This window comes from Azolla caroliniana, unplaced genomic scaffold, assembly GCF_043228905.1.
Source record: "Azolla caroliniana isolate FFs.n. ecotype wild unplaced genomic scaffold, voAzoCaro1.0.p SCAF_16, whole genome shotgun sequence".
Classification (NCBI taxonomy): Eukaryota; Viridiplantae; Streptophyta; class Polypodiopsida; order Salviniales; family Salviniaceae; genus Azolla; species Azolla caroliniana.
This window is the reverse complement of record NW_028230451.1, coordinates 4,223,962-4,248,273: the sequence shown is the minus strand read 5'-3', so window position 1 is coordinate 4,248,273 and position 24,312 is coordinate 4,223,962. Positions and strand designations below refer to the sequence as shown.

The window sequence follows — 24,312 nt, the reverse complement described above, 5'->3', positions numbered from 1 at the left end:
TATGAAACCATGGCCTGAAACATCCATAATTGATTTGTCTTGCATCACGTTTCCTTTTCATTATAAAAAGTGCCTTGCAGTTAACATATTTTAGCCACACATGATCAACATTAGAACTTTGTAAATAATGTGTATACAGGAAATCATGATTCATTTAAACACTTCAGTGTGTTTTGGTGTAAGAACTTAGTTGGACATTGATCTACTCTTTTATGATGCGTTCACATAATCCCACTAGATGTATTTCATGCATGTACATTGTAAACCCTCACAAATATGTCAGAGTGTTAGCTTTGGGCCTTTCACATGAATGATAATGATAATACCTGGGCAATCAAACCACAACTAAATTATTTCTTCAACTGACTTAGAATATTGGATGGTTTCAGTTTGTATTCAACCTCTCCGACATGCGTAAGATTTTGAAGTCTCCTGATGTGATGGGGATCAAGCAAAAATATTTTGCCAACGTGGATTTCTCCGGTCCAGGGAAACAAAATCTGGAGGTACCAGTCCCCATAATAACGAAATATTGTCTCCCCACCCAAACTAAGCAACAAAACAAAGGTTCATTTCTCATCGTTTTTTGAAGCTTTGGTAAACAACTGTCAGTTAGTGTGTATGTCTTAAACATAGTCACCTCACATCAAACTCATGGATCTCAAATCTACCAATTACTTCTTTCCTGACCTGTATTTGAAGTAGTTAAGATTTCCTATGATTATGCAGATAAAACAAGAGCTTGCTAATGGAAATAAGGGTGGGCTGGAAATTGGATCAGTTATATCTAGAGACTTAAGAAGGTTCCGAAAATGCATCAACTTGAAATGCCCAGTTAGCAAAGGATCATAACATATGCAAATCAAAATCCCTCGTTTTAATTTTAAACATTCTTTAGAAGAAACATTCTTTCATCCACCAATGTATTTAGATATGTGGGTTGGTATTAAACACAGATTATATTTACAAAATGATACAACAATGTTACATTTAGCTAATAATAGGTATATTTTGTGCAAGAAGATCTTGTAGCCAATTGTGAGTTCTAATCTCTCCACTAAACTCTTGCCTCTTCCTCTCAGATAGAAGTGGCGTGTAAGTTTTGTTATTCATTTCATATTTAAAATAAAAAAATAAAAATCCTTTACTGTCACTCTTCTTGTTGTTCTTCTTGTTGGAGAGCTCTGTTCTGGTGCTCTGCCTGTATTAAATCTTCAAAGGATTTCTGAAGATAAGAAATTAAATGGGAAGCATAAGAAAACACATAATGCAAACTGTAATATAATTCAAATTAAATGGGAAGCGTAAGAAAACACATAATGCAAACTGTAATATAATTCAAAATTCTCAGAACCTTACCCCTGCATTTTTCTTGTCCCATATGGCTTTCCCAATAGTATCCCCATATGTGAGTCCAATGATTAGAATCCTGTTACTTCAGAACAACTCACTTTCAGAGTTGATTCTCAAAACAGTACTTCTCATCAATCATAATTAAAGAAAATAGATAGCATTCAATATTAACGATAATCTAATTAGCACATCTGTTTTGAACAAACAAAACCAAACATACAAAGTATTTCAAATACATCCATTTCAACCAGCATCTTGCAAATAAAAATGATACTGCACTGGTTATTAGAAATATGAATTATCAGATGGAAATATTTCTGTTTATTCATTTGCACATACAGCACAGATATGCACCTTTATGTAGTAGCTTGATTTTTTTTTCTAAATAAAATAGCTACTGCACCTGATCCTCTAGTGCTACATGCAATGTGTGGTTGAGTTTCATATGCAGATGCGGTACTATTGCCATGTACTTCCGAAGGCTTTTCCTACATATTGGTGTGTCTTAACGTATGTGGCAATGCCTGTGTTTTGGAAGGTGTCTCGATCTCAAGAATAGTTGGTATGACGATAAGTGCAGTGGTGCAGGACAGATTGACGAGTGGTAGCCCTAGGCCTCACCACCCACACCTAGTCAAACATCGTCTTTCTTAGTCTTATTCGTATGTAGACAACATTTTACAATGTAATATCTCATTCAGTCCACCAGGCCTTTTGGCATCTCAAAAGATGTCAATATAACATTTCATCTCTCTCTCTCTCTCTCTCTCTCTCTCTCTCTCGATGGAAACACACATCGTCTTTCTTAGTCTTATTCATATGCAGACAACATTTTACAATGTAATATCTCATTCAGTCCACCAGGCCTTTTGGCCTCTCAAAAGATGTCAATATAACATTTCATCTCTCTCTCTCTCTCTCTCTCTCTCTCTATATGGAAACACACAATTACATTAATAAATGTGTGAACAACACTCATTACAATGGGTACCACAACAGAGTATGGTCACCACTACACAAGTTGTGGAACATGTTGAATTGACAATAGGCAAAATGAACACTCTGATGAAAGAATTTCTACTTGCTGCAATAAAGAAAATTGCCACATTAGTACTCCCTTTAATTTTCCTTGATATGCTTTGACTCCATGCCTACCATCAAATACAAAAGCATTGTGCATATCTCAATTATGATACAGTCCCCAACATCTTAGAAATAGGAAAATGATCTCCATCTCTGATTTTGGGTCGAACTATATGAATTATGCAAACATGCACTGTCTTGGAGTCAAATAACACAATGGCAAAACTTGCCAATTTAAGAAATGCAACTCCAAATTTGACAAGCAATGGGACATTTTATAAAACAATGAGTATTGTCTTTCACTTGAACAATGACACATCCTCCTCATTACATAAATGCACAAGAGCCCTTAGAAATGCCTACCTGGAATAGAGGGCACTCTGTGGGTTTCTGCTTGTGTGCGAAACACTAGAAAAAGTATGTCAAGAGGACCGAGAGGGGTCACACTTCTATTTTGACAAGACCTACATCGACACATACAAGTTTACATGAGGCTAGATACATGTGGATCTGAATCAAGCTCTCAAAGCTGGAATATTATTCATTGTTATCATTACAATATATTACTTCTTTCCTACAGAATCAATATAAGTGGAAGTAAACAATGATAATCAAGGAAATAACAGGAATAGAAACTGAGTTTTCCTTATCCAATTTGAGAGCATAATGTAGAACTCCTGTCCACACAAAGTATTCCTAGATGGAGACTTCAACAATAAGATCAGACAACACAGGATCAATTGGAAGACCTGGAGATGATGCATTTGATATCTTTAACGAACTCTGGAACTCAGTGTAGCTTAGCCATTAAAAATCAGAAAACACAGGAAATAGCAAACCTCTATTGAAACTAGGGTCTCAACACCACCTAGCTATCTGCCACAGGATGAAGTTGTGGCTGGCCACATTCCAGTAGCCTTACATGTTTCCCAGTAGGAAACCACATGGGATGGTTGATTATATCCTCAAGTTAAGGGAATCCCCCCAACCAAATAAACCATCATCATCTCAACCTGCCCAATCAGTGCCAAGCACGTTTGCTTTAACAAAATCCTGACAGAAACTACTGAGATACAAGGTATATGATCCATATCAGCACCATGTCATGACGATCATTCCTCATAGCATCCTATTCATCTGAAGACACCCCAATGCACTTGATGTACTTCTTGATTGCCTTTCTCCACAAACATTCATAAGTATTACCATGCATCCCATGGTAATGGTTATGAAATGCTTGAAAAAATATCTCGCATGTCATTATGGATTGTAAATCCACCTGATGCATTGAGATCATTGCCACAGATATTTAGGAAACCTAGATATTTTACTTTTGTGTAAAGTATGGATAATCAGAGGTTGATCGAATTGTAACCATGATTTGTCTTATTGGGTGGAACTGCAGGGGAAGGGCACTTGACCAATTCCAGCATTTCAGCCTTCCCCTCTCTTTCCAGATGAGAAAGTATCTTAAGATGTAATCTCCCATTCGATATCTCTCTCCCATTTATGGTTCCTTCTGTGATGCGGGGTAAAAAGGAAAGAAAACAAAATGCTCTTTTTATTTCTCTGGAAGACAAAGATCAGGGAACATTACCCTGCTAGAACAGCGTGGAAAGCGATGTCAAGAGGAGATAGTGAGATCCGAAAGTTCCAAGCAGTGGATCGTGGTGTTGCCGACCTTGCCGACCGGTAGTATGGTCGCTGATGTTGTTGGCGAGCATGTCTAGAATAATCCTCAGGATGGAGACCTGCACGCCCTTCTCGGTTGTAGATGAGCCTCTTGTTGGCATCACCGAGGACATTGTAGGCTTCAGATGCCTGGCGGAATCGAAAGGCGGCGGCATCTCGTTGTGATTGGGAGGCATCTGATGGCTGGCGGTCTGGGTGGAATCGCAGGGCAAGCCTTCGGAAGGCCGCCTTCACTTCCTCCTTGGATGCGTCCCTGCTGACGCCCAGCACTCTGTAATAGTCCATAATTTGCTTTGATTGGGTTTCCTCTCTGTTCTGCTCCTGCTCCTTAGCAGCTCAACAACATCGCCAAGAACCCACAAATCCTTGACATCTCTCTCTGTGTCTCTGTGTCTGTCTCAGGTATACATGGGCCTTCCTTCCCATCGACTCACTCATTGACTCACACACATACACATACATACATAACTCTGTTTTGATGAGCGGATTACAGACAGGACACATCACATACATACATCAGAAGAAGAAGAAGAAGAAGAAGAAGGTGGAGAAGAGTGGAAAAGATGAGTTTTTAGACTTTAGTAATTAAGTATGTAAACCATAGATTCAAACCCTTTTCCATTTCATGTCATATTTTGCCCCAAAAGATCAAACAACAAACAAACAAAAGGCTATTTATTGGATTCATGTATGCTCTAGCCATGCATAACTAGGGCCGAAGTTCTACCTCTTTGCCAAAAAAGGTTATAACGCATAGGACTAGACTCGACTATCTTCTACCCTCTAATTGATGATGGCATGGGTATGATGGTTCTCATTGACTCCTAAGCTACTAATCAACATATTAATTACCTATGGAGTACTTTGTTAAATTCTCTCACTCAAGTTAAAAACTTGACTAAGAAGGTTGCTCGCTCAATGTCAGTGTTATCTACATAACCCTAGACACCAATTCTAAAGTTAAATTTAGTGGCTTAAAGGTAGGACAAGTGGGAAACAGATTATCCTAGGACTTGGGACAAACTACTCTTAAGGACCTATGAATGTGGAAACATGCAGTGGCATGGGATCATGTTCGTCCCTTGTATTTTGCTCTAGGGTGGTCGACATGACTAAGCATCCTTAAACCATTCTTTTCTTAATCTAAATATTGATCACTTATCCTTAGTATTTCAATTACTACGGATTTAATCAAAACTATTGAGAGACAAGTTAATACACATAAGGGAATAAACACACATAAGGTTAGCATTGGTTATCATGGATGCTGAAATTCATATAGCCAATTATCACATTGTACAACTTGGGCAATTACCTCACCAATATGAATGTCTAGGGTGCACTAAGAAATAGATTGTTTACTTCGTCTAAAGACTACAACGAAACAAAACAAGGAGAGTTTGGTCATCCTCATTGATGTCGTAAGCTAGTTGGTAGAACTCTGATGCATATGTCAACATTGCCCTAGATCTTTGGTCATCTCGTAAAGTTCTCTACTCGAGGATTGGAGTTTGTCACTCTTTGCGAAGGTCATTTCGAACCTGCATGTTGTGCTATTGGATTGCCAAGAGAGAGCCAATGAACTCGACTCATCTGAAGTTGGAGTATCGTTCGAGGTTGTAGACGGATGAACAACCAGATATAATTGAGAAATCCCTATAGCTAGGCTCGATTGCCATAAAATTTGTTGAGGAGGCTCATCTTAAGCTCCAAGGGCTCTACAAAGCTATTTTGCAATTGAAGTTGCCGAAGGACAATAGTGATTTGGTGACATGTAGAAGAAGAGGAACGATTTTTGAGAACCAATTGTGGTGAAGATTCCTTTTTATACAGTCAATAAGCTATCATGAATTAGAATGCAACATTATAGCCTTACACATAGGAACCCACAAATACGCCTTCACCCCATCATACAATAACACATCCACTCTTAACCCTTTACAAAATAGTAAGATTTCACATTTAGGAGTTATAAGCCATCATGAATTAGAATGCAACATTATAGCCTTACACAGAGGAACCCACAAATACACCTTCACCCCATCATACAATAACATATCCACTCTTAACTCTTTACAAACTAGTAAGATTTCACATTTAGGAGTTATGACGTGCGTAGACAATAATTTCCCTAGTTGTTGTTGTTAATCTTGGATCGTGAGTAGTGTTGTCTTAGGTTGTTAATTTTGTGATTTGATGCACGATTCCATTTACAAACTTCTCTTACACTACAAATTGATTATAGTTTTTTAGCTAAAGGTCAATTAGCTACGTAGCCTCCTAAAATATTCACTTTGCATCCTCATCGTGAGCTTTGACCATACTTTGTAAGCGCACTTGTGTTGCTTCTAGAGGAGATTCCATGGTCACATAGCCATGTTCATCAAGTTGTGCTTGGAGCTTGGAAATTTTTGTTCTCCTTCACTATCCCACCTTTACACTTTGGCCCTTCTTGTGCCACCTTGAGGCTAGCTCTATGTACACGTTGCTATAGGCAGAGATCTAGGATTTCAATGCTTTACACTATGATAGTTCAAACTGTTTGTGCTAGTTCCTCATTTAAATTGTAGAGCTTATCAAACTGGTAACTCAATCCAAACCAGGATTCTTCTTGGAAAGCTCAAGTGGAAGGCAGAGAAGGCCCAGCCCCCTCTTTCAAGGGGCTTGACTGGAAAAATTGCTGAATTTTTGCCTCTTTAGCAATTCTCAAGGTAAGGTGAGATATAGATTCAATACAATAATTAAACTTGAGCAATCAACTTCCTTTTTGGGCAACAAAAATTAAAGAATCTCCATGTAGAGCAAAAACAAACATTCCAAGAGAATTGTTTGGCTAGTGAAAATCAAAGACGTTGGTGTCGATTGGGCTAAAGATGCACAAGTATATCATATAATAATGCAACATTAGATGATTATAACACAGCTTCTCTACTGAAACTACAAGTATATCACAGAAAAGACTACCTTTTACTTTCAAAGTGATCACATATATTACAATTGAAATCAGGCATATTGCATCTGTTTCTGCTTACAAATAAATTCCAAGCAGTTACCATGGCACCTTGTCACCAATAATTACAACAAGAGTGATTAACATTATTATTATAGCAAAAACTAAAACCTCAAAAGAACAACGGTGTACATATTTCATACAAAAAATGTAAGGGCCTTTACTTCCAATGAATGTAAAACATTTACATAATGCAGAGAAATGCGATCTAGCTTCCATTCATTCTCAACACAACATCTTAGTCCTACTTTTAATATGCTTTAAGATTTAGACTCACAAAATTCAATTGGCTGAAGTATACCATGGTGTTTTATCCTCCAAATTTTATTATGGGCTACACACCTATCTTTTTTTCTTCCCACTTTTTCCCGACTTCCCACTGGCACTCGTGTTTGAAGAAGCTGATGCTGAAGGCCCCTGTTCTACTTTCCTTGATGATCGTCCCACATGTTTTGGTACCATCTCCGCTACCTTCATCATCAAAGCTTTACCTGAAAGACATAAGACTTTCAATTCAAAATTTGAAAACAATTACTTCTAGGTCTAACAGATCTTTGTTTACATAGAATGTCAAAAAATAAATTTTTTACGTGAAGGTATGGCTGCATTTACGAGACTTCCATCATCTCTTTTCAATTGCACCCGTACTCGCCCTATTTGTGTGGTAGCATCCCTAGGATAAGCTTTTCCAGGCTGTTAAAGTAAAAAAACACAGTATTGGGTATTAATGGAGAGATTTCCATACTACAAAACTGAATTGGTATTTGAAAACAACAAGACATTTTGAACCTCTTCTAAATGACACATAATAAAAATTTCTCATCTGCATTCTCATGACTGGGCCAAAATGGCCTACAAGACTGAACAAGACATTAGTATCTATGTCTCTCAATGTCTAGAAAGAACAGTCCCAAGTATCATTGGTCTTCATATTCCATTACCTTGCAGAGTGGGCTAAAACCTTGTTCAAAGAGGCAATGCTATCTCCCCAATGTTACACTCGATAATACAATAACCTTATTATTGTACTATTGAGAGTGGGCTAAAACCTTGTTGAAAGAGACAATACTATCTCCAAAATCATACTACCCAGTTTCCCATCAAGAGACATTGTAGGTTGACCCATGTTCTTTCATCATCCAATTGAATGATATCAGTTTGGATAACTCTATTCTTATCCACCTTGGTCACAATGAATAATCCAAGCTACATTGGAATGGGTTTGATTCATTTATATTTATGAAATGTGACTGCTATCATTCCTGCATTTCAGCATACCAAAGACGAGTATCTCCCTATTCTAACAACTATTTTGATTATGTAAATCAAATCAAATTTTATGCAAACTGCATTGGAAGACTAGCAGATGAGGCATGTGAGACAACTCAATGTGTGAGTCACCGGTATCCCTGAGTTACAGAATGCCACCCTTGACCGAGATGGAAAGACACTTTGTACCAAGCTCAGCATAACAAGGAAGAAGCAACCACATTCACCAACTCCTAGGGAGTGGGAAAAGACACTGCTAAAGGTCGAGCATTACTATGACAATTTCTGAACAAAGTACAAAAGAATTGCCTTCCTAAGAAAATAAGCCATAATACATGGGCTGGATGGGGCCCCTATCTTCCTTGATGATGACATGATAAAGAGACAAAGAAATTGAATCACCTTACAGTGTCCTATTGGAGAGCATTATGCAGTATTTAGTGTAAGCAATGTATCCGTCATAGAACACTTCAATGCTAGGACGCAAAATACACAATGCAATACTTGTGACTTGGAAGACCCAAAGATGATGGCCTCAACATTTTCAGAGGACTCGAGAACATCTGACTAGACCCAGACAACGCAAGACATGGAAAACATCTATTACGGCTAGGTTTTTGACACCACCTAGCTATCTACAACAGAATGAATCCATGGCCAGATTCTAGTGTTCTTACTTGTTTTTCCAACAGATGGCATCAAGACCAAAGTTAAGTTTATATCTCTGCTGCTGCTAGCCTCTTTGGTACTTTACCATTGTTCATCAACATTTTTCAGGTATGACCTTGTACTACCTTTTGTTAGGTGTAAAGGCCCGTAGTTCACAAATTAGGTAATTATTCGTATATGTGAACACATTGTTCACCTGGACAGGACACCTCCTTTTGTAATGTGAACACACCTCTTTCTTTGTAGGGTTGACTAATATAATAACCTTTTTTTCTTGTGTACCAAACAAGGCGGTTGGGTACACCCAAAAATCTGTGTCTCTACTCTTTGTTTGCTGAACATCATCCCTCAATAGCTGCTCCCTCAAACATCCCTCTTTACCTGTAACTGGTAGCAGAGCCAAATCTCTTTCCTCTGCTTTTCTGTTTTTTTAGATTCAGAATCAGCAGTGTGTGGGGCTCTATTCTCAATGAAGAGATTAGAAGACAATCTAGCGGAGAAGGTAGTGGTTCAACATACAATATTAGGGGGAGATATGATAATAGGAACCCAAATGTAAGACAAATAAATAGAAGTAAAAGTAGAGGGAAAGGAAAGCAACAAGATATCACATGCTATCAGTGTGGCCGTAAAGGTCATAAGAAACCTGATTGTAGATATTGGAAGATGGAACTAGAAAGGAAGAAGAATGTAGGAGAGAAGAAAAATAAAGATGATAAATTTAATACAACAGGGAAAGCTAATATGGCTTCAAATGTTATCATTGAAGACCTATCTGGTGAAGATGGTGATGTACTTTGTATTACAGATGATGCCTTCATAGCTCATGTTCAAGATGCAAATCACCAAAACAGATGTTATTGATGCTTTATTGTCAATCGATGATGGATTACACAAACGTGGATAGTAGACTCAAGGGTTTCTTTTCATGTTACTCCATGTTTGGAGTGCTTTACCACATTTGATGCATGCAATTATGGAAAAGTTTATCTTGGTAACAATAGTGCTTACAATATTGATGGTATTGGCACCATACACTTGTCTTTGGATAATGGTCAAGAGATCGTGCTCAAAGATGTCAGGTATGTACTTGGCATTAAGAAAAGTTTGCTATCTGTAGGACAATGGATTTGCATGGTTACACCACATTATTCGGTGGTGGATTGTGGAAACTTAAGAAAGGATCTATGGTTATTGTGAAAGGTTGCAAAAAGGGCACTCTCTACTTTTTGCAATGTAAAGCTTTACCTGGAAGGTTTCTTGCTATTGCTGAATTCGTTTAGAGCTTTGGCATAAGAGATTAGGACATATGAGCCAAAAAGGACTTGAAGTCCTTTTTGCTCTAAAAAGACTTGACATTAAAGGATCAAAGCTGGTTTTTTGTAATGATTGTCTATTTGACAAACAAGTGAAAAATTCTTATTATTCTGGTGTCTCTCATAAACCAAATGTGCTAGATTTGGTGCATTCTGATGTATGTAGCATGCCTGTAAAATCTTTGGGCGGTGCTGCATATTTTATTTCCGTTATCAATGATTATTCTAGGAAGATTTGGGTGTACTTGATGATAAAAAAAGGTGATGCATTTAAATCTTTTCATGCATTTGTGACTACCCAAAAAGGGACAAAATTGAAATGTCTTAGAACAGATAATGGGGGTGAGTTTACATCTGCAAAATTAAGTCCTTTTGTGACTTACATGGTATTAAAAGATAACCCTTCATCAAATGGGGTGGTAGAAAGGTATAATAGGACCTTGTGTGAGCAAGTACAGTGCATGCTGTCCACAACTAATCTCCCTCATGAATTTTGGGGAGAAGCATTAAAAACCGCGGCTCATATATGTAATCGTTCTCCCAACATGCCTTTAAAGAATGGAATCCTTGAGGAGGTTTGGTCTGGCAAACCAGCCTCATATTACCATTTACGAATTTTCGATTGTGATTCATTTGTACACATTAGAAGTGAGCTGAGAAACAAGCTCGATCTAAGTCCACCATTTTTATGGGCTATGGTGATGAAGGTGAAATGGGCTATAGGATTTGGTTACCTCAGTCCAAAAAAATTGTACGCAGCCAGGATGTTGTTTTTAATGAAGAAAAATTGCTGAAAAATGCTTGTTCCTCTGTTGAGAACTCTAAGAGCGTTACATTTCGGCAATTACAGCCATCCACAAAATCTGAAAATAAACCTCATGATGCTATACCAAAGGTTAAATATGATGATCGACCAGTTATCTTTGAGCCAGAAGAAGTTGGACGGCAAAGAGATGCTCATGAAGGTGTTGGACAACGAGATGAAGGTACTGAACAACAAAATATAGATGTTGAACGACATGCTAGACATGGTTTGCAACAGTCAGAAAGCACTGAAACTGATTTTCCTCCAGATTTAGAACCAATCCCTGAAAATTCTGATCATTGGGTATGTAGGTCTAATCGTTTAAGGAGGCAAATATATAGATATGACCCCTCTTTGCATTATGTCATGCTGTCAGATGGGGGTGAACCACTTACTTATAAGGAGGCAATGTCATGTCAACTTAGTAGTAAGTGGGAGCTTGCAATGCAAGAAGAAATAAAATCTTTGTATGCAAATGATACTTGGGATCTTGTGTCCTTACCTGAAGGAAGGAAAGCTCTTCCAAATAAGTGGGTTTATAAAGTAAAGAAAATTGAAGGGAAACCAAAATACAAGGCAATATTAGTTGCCAAGGGTTATGCACCACAGAAAGAAGGTATTGACTTCCAAGAGGTCTTCTCTCCTGTTGTGAAGATGACCACACTTCGTGTGCTATTTGCTCTCACTGCAATGCTTAATCTGGAGTTCTACCAAATGGATGTAATGACCGTTTTTTGCATGGTGATATTGATGAAGAGATCTACATGAAACAACCTGAGGGTTTTGTAGTCCGTAACAAGGAGCATTTGGTATGCAAACTAAAGTGTAGCCTATATGGCCTAAAACAGGCACCACGACAGTGGTATAAGAAGTTTGATACATTTATGCTTTCTCAAGGTTTTGATCATAGCTATGCAAATCATTGTTTATACACAAAAAAGGATATCAATGACAATCCCATCATACTTGTTCTATATGTGGATGATATGTTGTTAGCTAGGAAAAGAAAGACTAGTCTTGATGCTCTAAAAGATCAACTGAAAGTGATCTTCTCTATGAAAGATTTGGGAAATGCAAAGCATATTTTGGGCATGAAAATCAGTAAAAACAGAAAGGACAAATTGTTGTTTTTGTCACAAGAAAAGTACATTGAAAAAGTACTTAACAGATTTAATATGGCAGAAGCAAAGTGCCTTGGAGTTCCTTTGCCTTCATATCTTAAACTTAGCAAGGCTGATTGTCCAAAGGATGAGATGTAAGTCAATGCTATGAAGGGAATTCCTTATGCATCAACATGTGGTTCTCTAATGTATGCTATGGTGGCTACTCGTCCAAATATTGCTTATGCAATGGGAGTTGTCAATCGTTATATGTCTAATTCGGGCAAAGCACATTGGGAGGTTGTCAAGTGTGTTTTCAGGTATCTTAAAGGTACACAGAGAAAATGTTTACTATGGGAAGGGTGCATTAAGTTTGTAGGGATATTGTGATGCAGACATGGCAGGTGATTTGGATACACGTAAGTCTACTAGCGGGTATATATTTACAGTTGTTGGTGGAGCAATGTCTTGGTGCTCCAAATTGCAAAAGATTGTATCACTGAGTACTACTGAAGCTGAATATATTTCAGCTACAGAAGCTTCAAAGGAAGCTATATGGCTCAGTAGACTTGCTGAAGATCTTGGCATGTCTGTTAGTACTCCTATGTTAGGATGTGATTGCCAGAGTGTTGTGTATCTGGCTAAGAATTCCATGTTTCATTCGCACACCAAACACTTTGATGTGCAACATCACTTTATCAAACAAGTTTTGGAGGATGGTCTAGTCACATTGACCAAGATCAAAACACAGGATAATCCTGCAAATATTCTCTCTAAAAGTCTTGGTAAAGCTCAACATGAGCATTGCATATAGTTAGTGGGAGTTACTTGAATGTTCACATCAGACCTTTAAGTGGGAGGTTGTTAGGTGTAAAGGCCCGTAGTTCACAAATTAGGTAATTATTCGTATATGTGAACACATTGTTCACCTGGACAGGACACCTCCTTTTGTAATGTGAACACACCTCTTTCTTTGTAGGGTTAACTAATATAATAACATTTTCTTCTTGTGTACCAATCAAGGCGGTTGGGTGCACCCAAAAATCTGTGTCTCTACTCTCTGTTTGCAGAACATCATCCCTCAACAGCTGCTCCCTCAAACATCCCTCTTTACCTTTACCTTTTACCAGGAATAACCATATGTCACTGAGGATGGATTTATACTACACCCTGGATATATGGATCTCCATATGCCACAACCCATAATTTGCAACCAGATCCCAAGGATGTTTCAATCCCTTCTTTAGGGAGGGCATTTTGGCTGATTTAATGACTCATCAATTTGTTTTTTATGATCAGAGATGCATTAGCTTGATTTTACTAAAGCTCCCCAAATGTGGAGCCCAAGGACGCTTCAATTCCTTCTTTAGGGAGGGCATTTTGGCTGATTTCATAACTCATCGAATTTTAGTTTATTTTATCATAAGAGATGCATTAGCTTGATTTTACTAAAGCTCCCCAAATTGTGGAGAGTCTCGTTAGGGCACTGGCCGAAAAAAGGCAGGCACTATACGGGAAAGCTGAGCCCGTCGATATTATCATGGAAAACGGAGAAGAACCTCCCCGAGCCGAAAGAGAAGAGTGAATAAATGGTGGGAGGGGAAGCAATACCTCGTGAGAGAAGGGGAGGTTGAGGAAGGTACAGCAGTCGCCGATCTCTGTGCAGGTGGGATTCTCGCAGGCTCGGCTGACGGCGATGCGACGACCTTCGGCGAGCGTCTTCTTGGCGTTGAGGTAGATGGGGTAGATGATGACCCATCTGGAGGTGTCTCTGCCTTCCATAGCTACACAAACAAACAGGAACAGGGGAGGAGGAACAGGGGAGGAAGGTGTTCCCTCCCCCTTCTTTTTCTTTCTCTTTTTTCTCTACGAAATTCAAGAAGACGACTCTTTCACAAACTCTCCACTACTTTACTTTTTAAGTCTTTAACGTCGAAGTTACATAGTATAAACCATACGTACCATACGTGCATATTCGCACTCGAGCATGTTTCAACCATTCGAGTATGGTAAACACACCCTTCTTTTCTCTACGAAATTCGGAAGACGACTCTTTCACAAACTCCGATACTTTAGTCTTTAAAGTTAGAACTTAGAAGTTCCATAGTATAAACCATACGTGCACTCGCATTCGAGTATGTTTCAAAACATTTCGAGTATGGTAAACACCCACAAAGGATCGTAAACACCATACTTTTGTATTCATTATTTAAATGTAAGGTAAAAAAAAAACACATAACAATGTTTTGATAACATACGCATTCGTTTTCATCCGTATGGAAAAGAATGGTTGCCAATGCATTCGAGTATATTACATACTATGCAAGTTTACACTACATACTCTTCGTCTCTATTATTGGCTTCTCTCTTTCTCTAGGAACACCACCACATTCCTCCACACACATTGTGCTTTTCTTCAAGACTTAGTTAGAGATTAGACAAGAAGACATGTATGTCAATCAATCTATATATATAGATCTACCCATAGATAGAGATGGATCGATGATGCATAGCTACATCATTCTTCTTCTTCTTCTCCTCCTCCACCTTTCTAGGCTTGATTGGTTTTCCGCTTGTGGCGCAAGTGTATGGCCGGAATGATCTTTCTTTGCTCTTCGAAACCCAACTTTTGAGCTGCCACGAGAAAACATTTGTCCTTCATATTTTGTATTACATGTTATAGTACCAAAATTGAAACTTTGAGATGTATGGATGTGTGTGTGTGTGTGTGTAGCTTTAACCCTCCTTTTAATGTTCCTACTATTTACCTTTCTGTCCCCATTGCGTTTGTACGCTTATATGCCTATTTCGATTTTTAACCCTCCTTTATTCCAAAACTAAATGAATAAAAATAAACAAAAAGAAATAGATAAATGCACATAAAAGAAATGGTAAACAATTAAAAAGGGAAAACAAATCTAACTGATCAAGTAAAAAAAATAGAACAGTAAAATAAGAATAATGTGTCAATGGAATAATTAATTACGAAATTGTTCTTTTATTACAAAATAAATAAATAATCTTAATACTTAATACGAACATATTAATTAATTTAAACGAACTAAAAAGTGGATTGACTAATAAAAATTAGAAAACCATTTAAAATGGGAAAAAACAGAGTTTAGAAGTTAAGTAAAACAAAATAAGAAGGAATAGAAATTTAGATTCCTACAATAATGCAAACAAATATAAGAGCAACCCACGTGCATAGAGAGCTACTATTACTATGTGTGTATGTATATTATACTATTACTACGTATGTATATATGTTTGTAATTGGAGCAAAAACAATGCCATTTTTTGTCTTCACAATATTCATGTTGCATATCATTCATAATGTGTTTTGTTTTATCCACAAGCATGTCTCCTCTTCTCTTCATAGAATAGATGGGACAATACAATTAAAGAAAAATTATTGAAGGAGCATGTACATACTGGTGATGGTTGATCGTGTTTTCTTGCATGACTACGAACTCGGGAAGAAGTTGTGGATGATTGGTAGACCACCCTCAATACGCTGCGTCTAGGAGATTGAATAGCTAGCAACGAACATTTTCTTTTCACGTAAACAACTCCCTCCTAAACTCAATTGTTGCTTTGTTTATTTTTAAAAAGCATTTGATACAATTCCATGACATGAGCTTTGGAATAGAATGGTGGAAATTGGCATGCCATTAGAGTATTGAGTTACTATTGCACGATTATATGAGCAAGTTAGATGCCAACTAAGCATTGAGGATGGTTTTTTGGAACACTTTTTAAGTAACATGGGGGTTAAGCAAGGATGCCCATCATCACCTACACTCTTTGGTTTATGCATTGATAATTTGGAACAAGTGGTTAATAGGGTTGCAAGAAATGCGCCAAAACTAAATCAACAATCTATCTTATTGCTATTATATGCGGATGACGTGGTTCTCTTTTCATATGATGTTGATGGCATGCAATGTTTACTTGGAGCATTAGAAACATTTTGCCAAAGCAGTGGACTAACTGTAAATGTGGATAAAACAAAATGATGGTAGTGTGAAAGCCTAGCCAATACCATATGCTTATATATAAGGGAGAACATGTACAAATTGTACAAAGCTTTAAGTATCTTGGTATCGATGTACCTGCCACGAATAAATGGAATGTATGCTTTGAGTCTAGACTTCAAGTTGGTTGGAAAAGTTATTATATGTTGGAAAATAAATGCAACCAAAGTGATACTCACGGATGAGAGGTGAAACTAATGTTATTTTGCCAAAGTAGTGGACTAACTGTAAATGTGAATAAAACAAAAATGATGGTAGTGTGAACGATCCACCGCACCAATACCCTATGCTTACATATAAAGGAGAACATGTTTATACAAAGCTTTAAGTATCTTGGTATCGATCTACCTGCCACGAATAAATGGAGTGTATGCTTTGAGTCTAGACTTCAAGTTGGTTGGAAAAGTTATTATATGTTGGAAAATAAATGCAACCATAGTTACTCAGGGATGGGAAGTGAAACGAATGTTATTTAATGACATGGTAACACACGTTTTGCTTTATACAGTAGAAGTGTGGGGAGGCCCCATATCTCTTAATGCATGGAATGAGATTGAGAAAATTCAAAAGATGTTTTTAAAGAGACAATTGGGAGTAAAATACACCACCGTCTACCAAGTTGTGCTCTTGGAAACATGAGTTCGGCCTATAGCGATATTTGCGCTATGGAGAGTATATAGATACATTAAAAAAGTCAAGAATATGTCAAATCATAGATTACCACATCTTGCTTGGAATGTTGGATGTAAACTACAAAAGAATCACAAGTGCAAAATTCTCTCATCTAGTTGGGTAGTTGACATCAAAAAATAGTTCAAAAGATGGAATGTGGAAGATCTCCTAGAGCTTTCAAGTGATGCAATGAAATATGTAGTTATTGAGGAACGATTCATGGACCCACTAAGGAAGAAGTGGAAAGATGCCAAAAGGACAAATTAGAATATTACATTGCAAACATCAATCTTGAATGTTGGGTTCTATATAGGGCAAGAAGGCCTATCAATCATATTCAACCTTACCTCATTACTAACATGAGTATTAACTCTTGTATATCCCTAACACTCCTTCGCATTCGATCACACAACCTAGGTATTGAAGTTGCATTATGGAATCAAAATCAGCCAAATATAAAGACATGTAAGGTATGTAAGGAAGGGCTACTAGAGGATGAATGTCACTTGCTATTTTCATGCTCCGAATATAGAGCAATTCGTAAAAGTTATGATGATATATTAAGAGGGGGTGATGAGTTGAGTATCATACTAAAGAGAACACCTAGAAGGTTGAGTTCATATGTGTATGCCTTATTCGCACACATAGATTTGGTGGTTCAAAGTATGGATATCCCATCTTAGGAAGGCGACATACATCAAGATAATATTTGTACTTAGGTCCTATGGGTCAATATTGGCCTATCTATGGATGCTAAAAAATATCCATCTATCTAACATTTGTAGTTTAAAGATCACTCCAAAAAGGGAGGAAAATCTAATGCCTCCACCCAAATGGGGCATTTGTCACGAATCAAGACTTTGACAATCCTTTGTTAATGACCAAGGTAATTCATGAACCAATTTTTTCCCTATATTGAATTGCGATGATTCTAACAATTTATACTATCTTCTCTCATTAAAGTAGATTTTTTTTTTCCATAAAAAAAAACTCCATCCATTAGTTATAAAATTCATTAAAAAAGTAGAATTAACTTTAAGAACATACAATGTAGACACATATTGGGAACAATATTTTTCATTGAGCCTTGGGATAATCTTTAACACCTTATTTTGACCAGATTTGAATAACCTTGGGAATTAATTTGAGTATTATCATCTTCCTATGTTAGATACCTAATCATGTTGACAAAAAGGCATTGAAATTCAAAATCTTATTGCTTCTTTGTGAGCTTTATGTGGTGCTTCTCTATATGAAGAGATGTTGGGTCTTCCCAAGGCTAATAACATTGTGGTATATCATGTAGGAAATAGTTGTACAGTTGGACAAGTTTTTGTTCTTATCAATAATTGGATATGCAAAAAGGATTAAACAATTGGCAATTCATTGGCCCGATGCAATGGCAAAATTGTTATTCACTTTGTTGAACCAAACAAATGTATTATTTCTTTTATAGGCTTATTTTAATATGTAAAATGTAGACTCTCTTGCGATCACCAACCTTGTGATGGATGATGTTAGTTGGATATATTTGCACTTAGAAAAGTTTGTGACTTTAACCATTGGATTTGCATGAGGTTTGACATATTGGCAATTCATTGGTAAACGATAGCTATTCATTGTTTCAATTTATGTAGAGATGTTTGCACAAATTTTTGGTGGAATGCCATTATGTCCAATCTTAGAAACATAATGATGTAATAAGCTTGCTACCTTTGGAAAAACCAAGAATTAAATGTTCATTTCATGATGAAATTTGTTCCAAGGCAAGAATAGCTAATATTTTTACTCAAAATGAATGAGGCAACTATTTATATATTTTGTCTTCCAAGAATACATGCAAGATTCCATTTGCGAACACAAGACAACCTCGGGATTTTAAATTACAGTTTGCTTAAGTTATCTTTCGGTAAGGCCTTAGCTCGTTCCCTGAGGATGTATTTCTGAACTTTTCCGGTGGCAGTCTTCGGCAACTCTCCAAAAACTACAACACGGGGGGCCATATATCGAGGCAACCGTTCTCGGCAATACTGAATAATGCTTTCGGCCGATACATTATCACTCACCGCATGCACAAATGCACACGGTGTTTCACCCCAATAGTCATTGGGCTGAGCAACAACAGCAGCCTCAAGAACCTGTGGATGACTATACAACACTGTTTCAACCTCAATACTGCTTATGTTCTCCCCACCTGAAATAATGATGTCCTTGGATCGGTCCTTCAGCTGAATATAACCATCTGGATGCATAACACCCAAGTCTCCAGTGTGAAACCACCCTCCTTTGAAAGCTGCTTTCGTTGCTGCCTCGTCTTTAAGATAGCCTTTCATCAATGCAACTCCTCTGAGCATCACTTCACCGATTGTTTTCCCATCACTCGGGACCTTTTGCATGGTTTCAGACTCCATCACAGCCGCTTCAGCCACAGAAAGAGTAGCTAGCCCTTGGCGAGCTTTTAAAGCAGCTTGTTCATTAGGTGAGAGAGAGTTCCATTCAGGCCGCCATCGACAATACAATGCAGGGCCAAATGTCTCAGTAAGTCCATATGAGTGGGTGACATCGAATCCTAAGCTCTTCATACGAGAAAGTATGGTAGGAGCAGGAGGGGCACCCCCAGTTAAAACATGAACAGTTGATGGCAATGGCTTGATTTCATCGGCCCTCGCCGATGCAAGAATACTTAACACCGTAGGTGCGCCCGCTAAGTGAGTAGCTTTGTGATCGGCTATAGCTTCAAAGGCACTCTTAGCGGTAACATTCCGAAGGCATATATTGGTCCCAGCCTGGGCAGCCACTGCCCAGGTAAAACACCACCCATTGCAGTGGAACATTGGTACTGTCCAGAGATATACGGGAAAATCAGGCATCCTCCACATCAATATTGATATAAGCGAGTTTATATATGCACCCCTGTGGTGATAAATCACCCCTTTTGGCCTCGAGGTTGTCCCAGATGTATAGTTGAGGCTTATAGTTTCCCACTCATCTGTTGGCCACTGAAACTTGAACCCTGAGTCACCTGTTTTCAATAAGCTTTCATAATCAAGCTCTTTGAAATCAGGGGTGGGTTCAGCAGCCAGTTGGTCATGGATAACAACAATGGTGGGTAATTCTGAAGCCTCATGAGATAAGATTTCCATTGATTCATAAATGAGGGGTAAATATTGATAGTCTACAAACACTGCCTTGGATTCGGAGTGTTGCAAAATGCTCGCCATTGTTTGTGCATTTAGGCGAATGTTCAATGTGTTGAGGACAGCACCTGCCATTGGGACACCGAAATGCATTTCGTACATGGCTGGAATGTTGGGCGCCACTGAGGAAACCTACCGAAAAAGGAAGAGAATAAGTATCCATTAGACTATAATTGTCCGAGATTTAATCCTTTTGGAGCAAATAGTTGTCTTTCTAGAAGCTTTGAAGGATGCCCCAACACCATGAAGAAGGTTGAATTCACGCACCATCCACAAAAGAGAAAATAATATTCTCATTTACGAAAATGCAGGTTGAACATACACACCATAAAGGAACAAAATCCAACAGCAGTCTATGATGTTTCTAATAAATTCCTACAAATTTTTCTTACGTTCTCATAATTCCATAATAGTTTTTGCATAAAATGGACACTTGGCAATTAGTAAAGAGAATTTTAAGGATGCTGCAAAATATGTAGAAGAAGATGAAGATTACAACAGAAAAATTTCTATGTAAGGCACATGAGAAACACTTCAAATCAAGACTAATATAAACATGAAAAGCTGAGACTAGCTATAGCCTATAATAGTTAATATCACATACATGTTATCAATGGCAAATTTAGTTCTGGATATGTTGATAAATCTGCTCCTCAGGAGCACTCATGCATACATGGTAAATTGTGGGGTCACATCTTGGGGGCAAGGGGGGTCTCACTGACTAGAAGTTTTTCTTGAAGATGGAACTACTTTCATGTCTATTCAAATATATGTGCATTGTACCTGTTTGATTGCATTAACTTGTATATATGCTCTAGGTTGGTATGCGTGGATGTATGTTTGAACATACAGTTTTTATGTTGGTGTGCATAAAAGAGGGGCTTATTAGTTATGGCAGAGGCCCCCAAGGTATCATGCCCATTTAACAAGTCTCCTTAATCTTTGTGAATCACATTATCTCTTGTGAAATATAAGAAGTGAGATTCATCCTCCACAAAGTCTTCATTGCATAGCTTGTGTTAATTAAATTTGTATGAGCTAAGGCATGTGGGGTACGCATGACAGTAGTAGGATACATTCTAGAATTTTTTTCCTCGTACCAGACCCAACACATAATATTCCAGTTTTGCTTTTTTTTTTAATCATGCCATTCCCTTCTCAATGGCTTCAGTAGCCTTTCTTTGATGACCACATACTTCTTAGCATCATCTGAGAGGCCAAAAAGGTCTTCCACTCCCCATCTCTTAAATCATTTCTTGGTGTCCAGGACCCAACCAAATGAGAGGATTTTTCTCTTATTAGTTTTGTTGCAATTGGCATCGTATGTTCATGCAAGTTTTAGAGATTTGTAAACTGGCATATTCTTGACTTTTGCAATATACTTGAGAGAGACAGAAAGAGAAAGAGGGAGAGGGAGAGAGATTTGATAATCGTGGTGCACACCAATGATGTCTCCCATAAGTTGATTGATGATCGAAGGTTGTGAAGGTGTAGTTTGCATGGCACATTACCCAATTTGTATGATGATGGCATTGAGAGCTTGCTGTAGTATGGCAATCTGATTTTCTATTACATGCAAAAGAGTTTCTTTGGTATGCAATGGTAGGCAGGTTTTAGTAGTGGCTTTCAAAAGCCGACACATTTATGATGGGACATGTTCATCTTCATAAATATCATAATCAACATATAATATTTATGTCATCATTAACATCACCTTCATCATTCTTTCTCCTTTAACATCATTGTTATCATCATCACCTCAAGATTTCTAGAGATTAAGATACCTGAGAGATAGCTACTGAGAATCCCAATTGGTAGATCAAGAGTTGCAATCCTGGCAAACAATTGTTGCAACTGGTTTCGCGAATATAAAAGAAATTGCGTACTTGCCTATCCTTGAATTAATTCTGTGTGGTAGCGTGTTGACCGTCTCATGGGTTCAAATGAGCTTTGCATTATTTTCAGTTCTCAGTGTTATGAACAAAATGAGTTCAATACTTTGGTTTCATATCTCCAGGGTTAGACTACTCCGTTTCTACCAGTTTATAAAGTTAGAAAGGTGACTCTCCCCCATTAACTTCATGCTGGATACAGTGTATTCTTTGCAATATATGGCACACTCATTTAGGGGAGAACTCAAGAAGAAGTTGCATCTCCTGATAATACAGTTAGGGGAAATTTTCATCTTTAAAATCAGCCCATGATGGGGCTTGGGCATGAAATTAAACTCATTTTACAGGGGAAATGGAAAATTATCAAAAATGCCAATAATGCAAGATTAGCATTAACAAGGAATTGCAACTAATTTTAACTGAGACAAACAAAAATTGTTAAGCATTAATAAGATGAAAGAATTTCAACTAGCTTCAAAGGAAACACACAGGAAAACTTACAAAATATTCATAAAAATGCAGAAAATGTAAGCATGCATCCATAATGCAAGGATTTTAAAACTAATTTCAGAGGTATAAAAAAGCCTTCAAATTCAAAGTCCCAACTGAGTTCAATCCTGTATAGAAATCATGGAGCTTCAACACTTTCAACTACAAATCATCTGTAGAAAGAATGGAATTTCAGCAATGCAACTAGAGAAAATCATGTTGAAAAAGCCTGAAATTTCAACATTTCAACTACTTTCAAGTGAAAGTATGCATAGAAAGCATGGAATTCCAATATGTTAGCAAATTTCAAAGGGAAATTATAGCTCAATAACTTCTGGGAGGATAATTGGTGCCAATTCTGTGAACAGATATCTATACAGATCTCTCAAAGCAAAAGAAACCTGAGACTTCAATATTTTAACAAACTCAAAAGGGAACTTCAACATTTCAAAGGGGAAAAACATAAAGAAATCCTGGAACATCACTGTCACAACTGCTTCCAAAGGAAAACATGCATATATGGCCAGGAACTTCAACATTTCAAAAGGTTTCGTAGGAAAATCATGTACAGAAAACTGTGAACTTCTTTGTTTTAACTAGTTTCAAAGGTGTTCATGTGTAGAAAGCATGAAATTTCAACTCCCTTCAAGAGTAAACGAACAGCTCGAATTTTAAACTAAATTCAAAGGGAGATCAAGTATAGACATCATGGACCTTAAACATTTCAGCTAACTTCAAAAGTTGAAATACGTGTAGAGAAGGCTGGAACTTCACTTAATTTGGAGGCAGACCAGTCTCTAGAAAGCCTTAAAACCTCAGTATGTCAACTAATGTCACAGGGAAAACACGTGAAAACAGCATTGAACTTCAGTATGTCTACCAATTTCCCACGAGAACCATGTTGGACAGCAACAAATTACATTATTTCAACTAATTTCACAGGGAAACATGTAAAAGAACTGTTGAGCTTCAATCATTTTTCTACGTTTCCGACTAATTTCAAAATGAAAACATGTATAGGAAGTATGGAGGTTCCAACTTTCACCAGCTCCTTGATGGAGTAGATGCACGAACTTTCAACCGAGATGAAACGGAAATCTGAGAGAGAGAGAGAGAGGGGGGGGGGGATCATGGCAGAGAGAGATTGAAACATACATACCACATCTCCTGGACGGATGTTAAGTGAGAGAAGAAGGGAAGACGCGAGTCGTTTACATCGTTCAAAGGTCTGGGACCAAGTGTAACGGATCGAAGGGCCGTAGATGATGGATGTGCGATCACCATAGGAGATCGCAGTTCTCTCCAAGAACACCAGGGGGGTGAGAGCTGGATAGTTTGCACTGCATTTCTCCATCGACTTCTGAGAGAGAGAGAGAGAGAGAGAGAGAGAGAGAGAGAGAGAGAGAGAGAGAGAGAGAGAGAGGAGGGGGGAGGGAACTCTGCGAAGATCTGTTGGAAGAACAGGAAGAAAGCAGAAGAAGAAGAAGAAGAAGAAGAAGAAGAAGTAGAAGAAGAAGGGGGAAAGAAAATGCAAAACAAACAAAAAAACAGAAAACAAAAAACAAAAAACAGAAAGAAAAACTGCAGGGATAAAATTCTTTTTCTTTTGATCCCCACGTGAAGAAGAAGAAGAAGAAGAAGAAGAAGATAAAATACTTGGATGTCCTGTGAACTGAGAGGAGGAGGAGGAGGAGCAGTTAAATAGAGTTTTAAAAAGCTATGGCGGAA

The 24,312-nt window shown here is 37.8% G+C and overlaps 3 protein-coding genes across 4 annotated transcripts; all 3 read right to left on the bottom strand.

The window, feature by feature from the left end:
- Positions 1-854: 854 nt before the first annotated feature.
- Positions 855-4,579, bottom strand: LOC147853676 (chaperone protein dnaJ 72-like). 2 transcript variants are annotated; one of them, XM_087332237.1, is made up of 3 exons: positions 4,034-4,579; positions 1,360-1,435; positions 855-1,225 (listed from the first exon to the last, which is right to left on the bottom strand). In XM_087332237.1, exons 1-3 carry the CDS (start codon positions 4,411-4,413, stop codon positions 1,151-1,153), a joined length of 531 nt encoding a protein of 176 aa, XP_087188363.1. In that variant the 5' UTR covers positions 4,414-4,579; the 3' UTR covers positions 855-1,150. The 2 variants fall into 2 exon arrangements, with proteins under 2 accessions (XP_087188363.1, XP_087188364.1); XM_087332238.1 differs by having other exon boundaries at positions 1,360-1,429; positions 4,034-4,577.
- A 2,694-nt stretch (positions 4,580-7,273) lies between these two features.
- On the bottom strand, positions 7,274-14,119 carry LOC147853675 (signal recognition particle 19 kDa protein, putative / SRP19). The gene is made up of 3 exons (XM_087332239.1): positions 13,909-14,119; positions 7,729-7,831; positions 7,274-7,629 (listed from the first exon to the last, which is right to left on the bottom strand). The coding sequence occupies exons 1-3, from the start codon at positions 14,077-14,079 to the stop codon at positions 7,481-7,483; spliced, it is 423 nt and encodes a 140-aa protein (XP_087188365.1). The 5' UTR covers positions 14,080-14,119; the 3' UTR covers positions 7,274-7,480.
- A 4,669-nt stretch (positions 14,120-18,788) lies between these two features.
- LOC147853674 (butanoate--CoA ligase AAE1-like) lies at positions 18,789-24,008 on the bottom strand. Its single transcript, XM_087332576.1, has 2 exons — positions 23,744-24,008; positions 18,789-20,335 (listed from the first exon to the last, which is right to left on the bottom strand). The coding sequence occupies exons 1-2, from the start codon at positions 23,936-23,938 to the stop codon at positions 18,890-18,892; spliced, it is 1,641 nt and encodes a 546-aa protein (XP_087188702.1). The 5' UTR covers positions 23,939-24,008; the 3' UTR covers positions 18,789-18,889.
- Between the last annotated feature and the right edge of the window lie 304 nt (positions 24,009-24,312).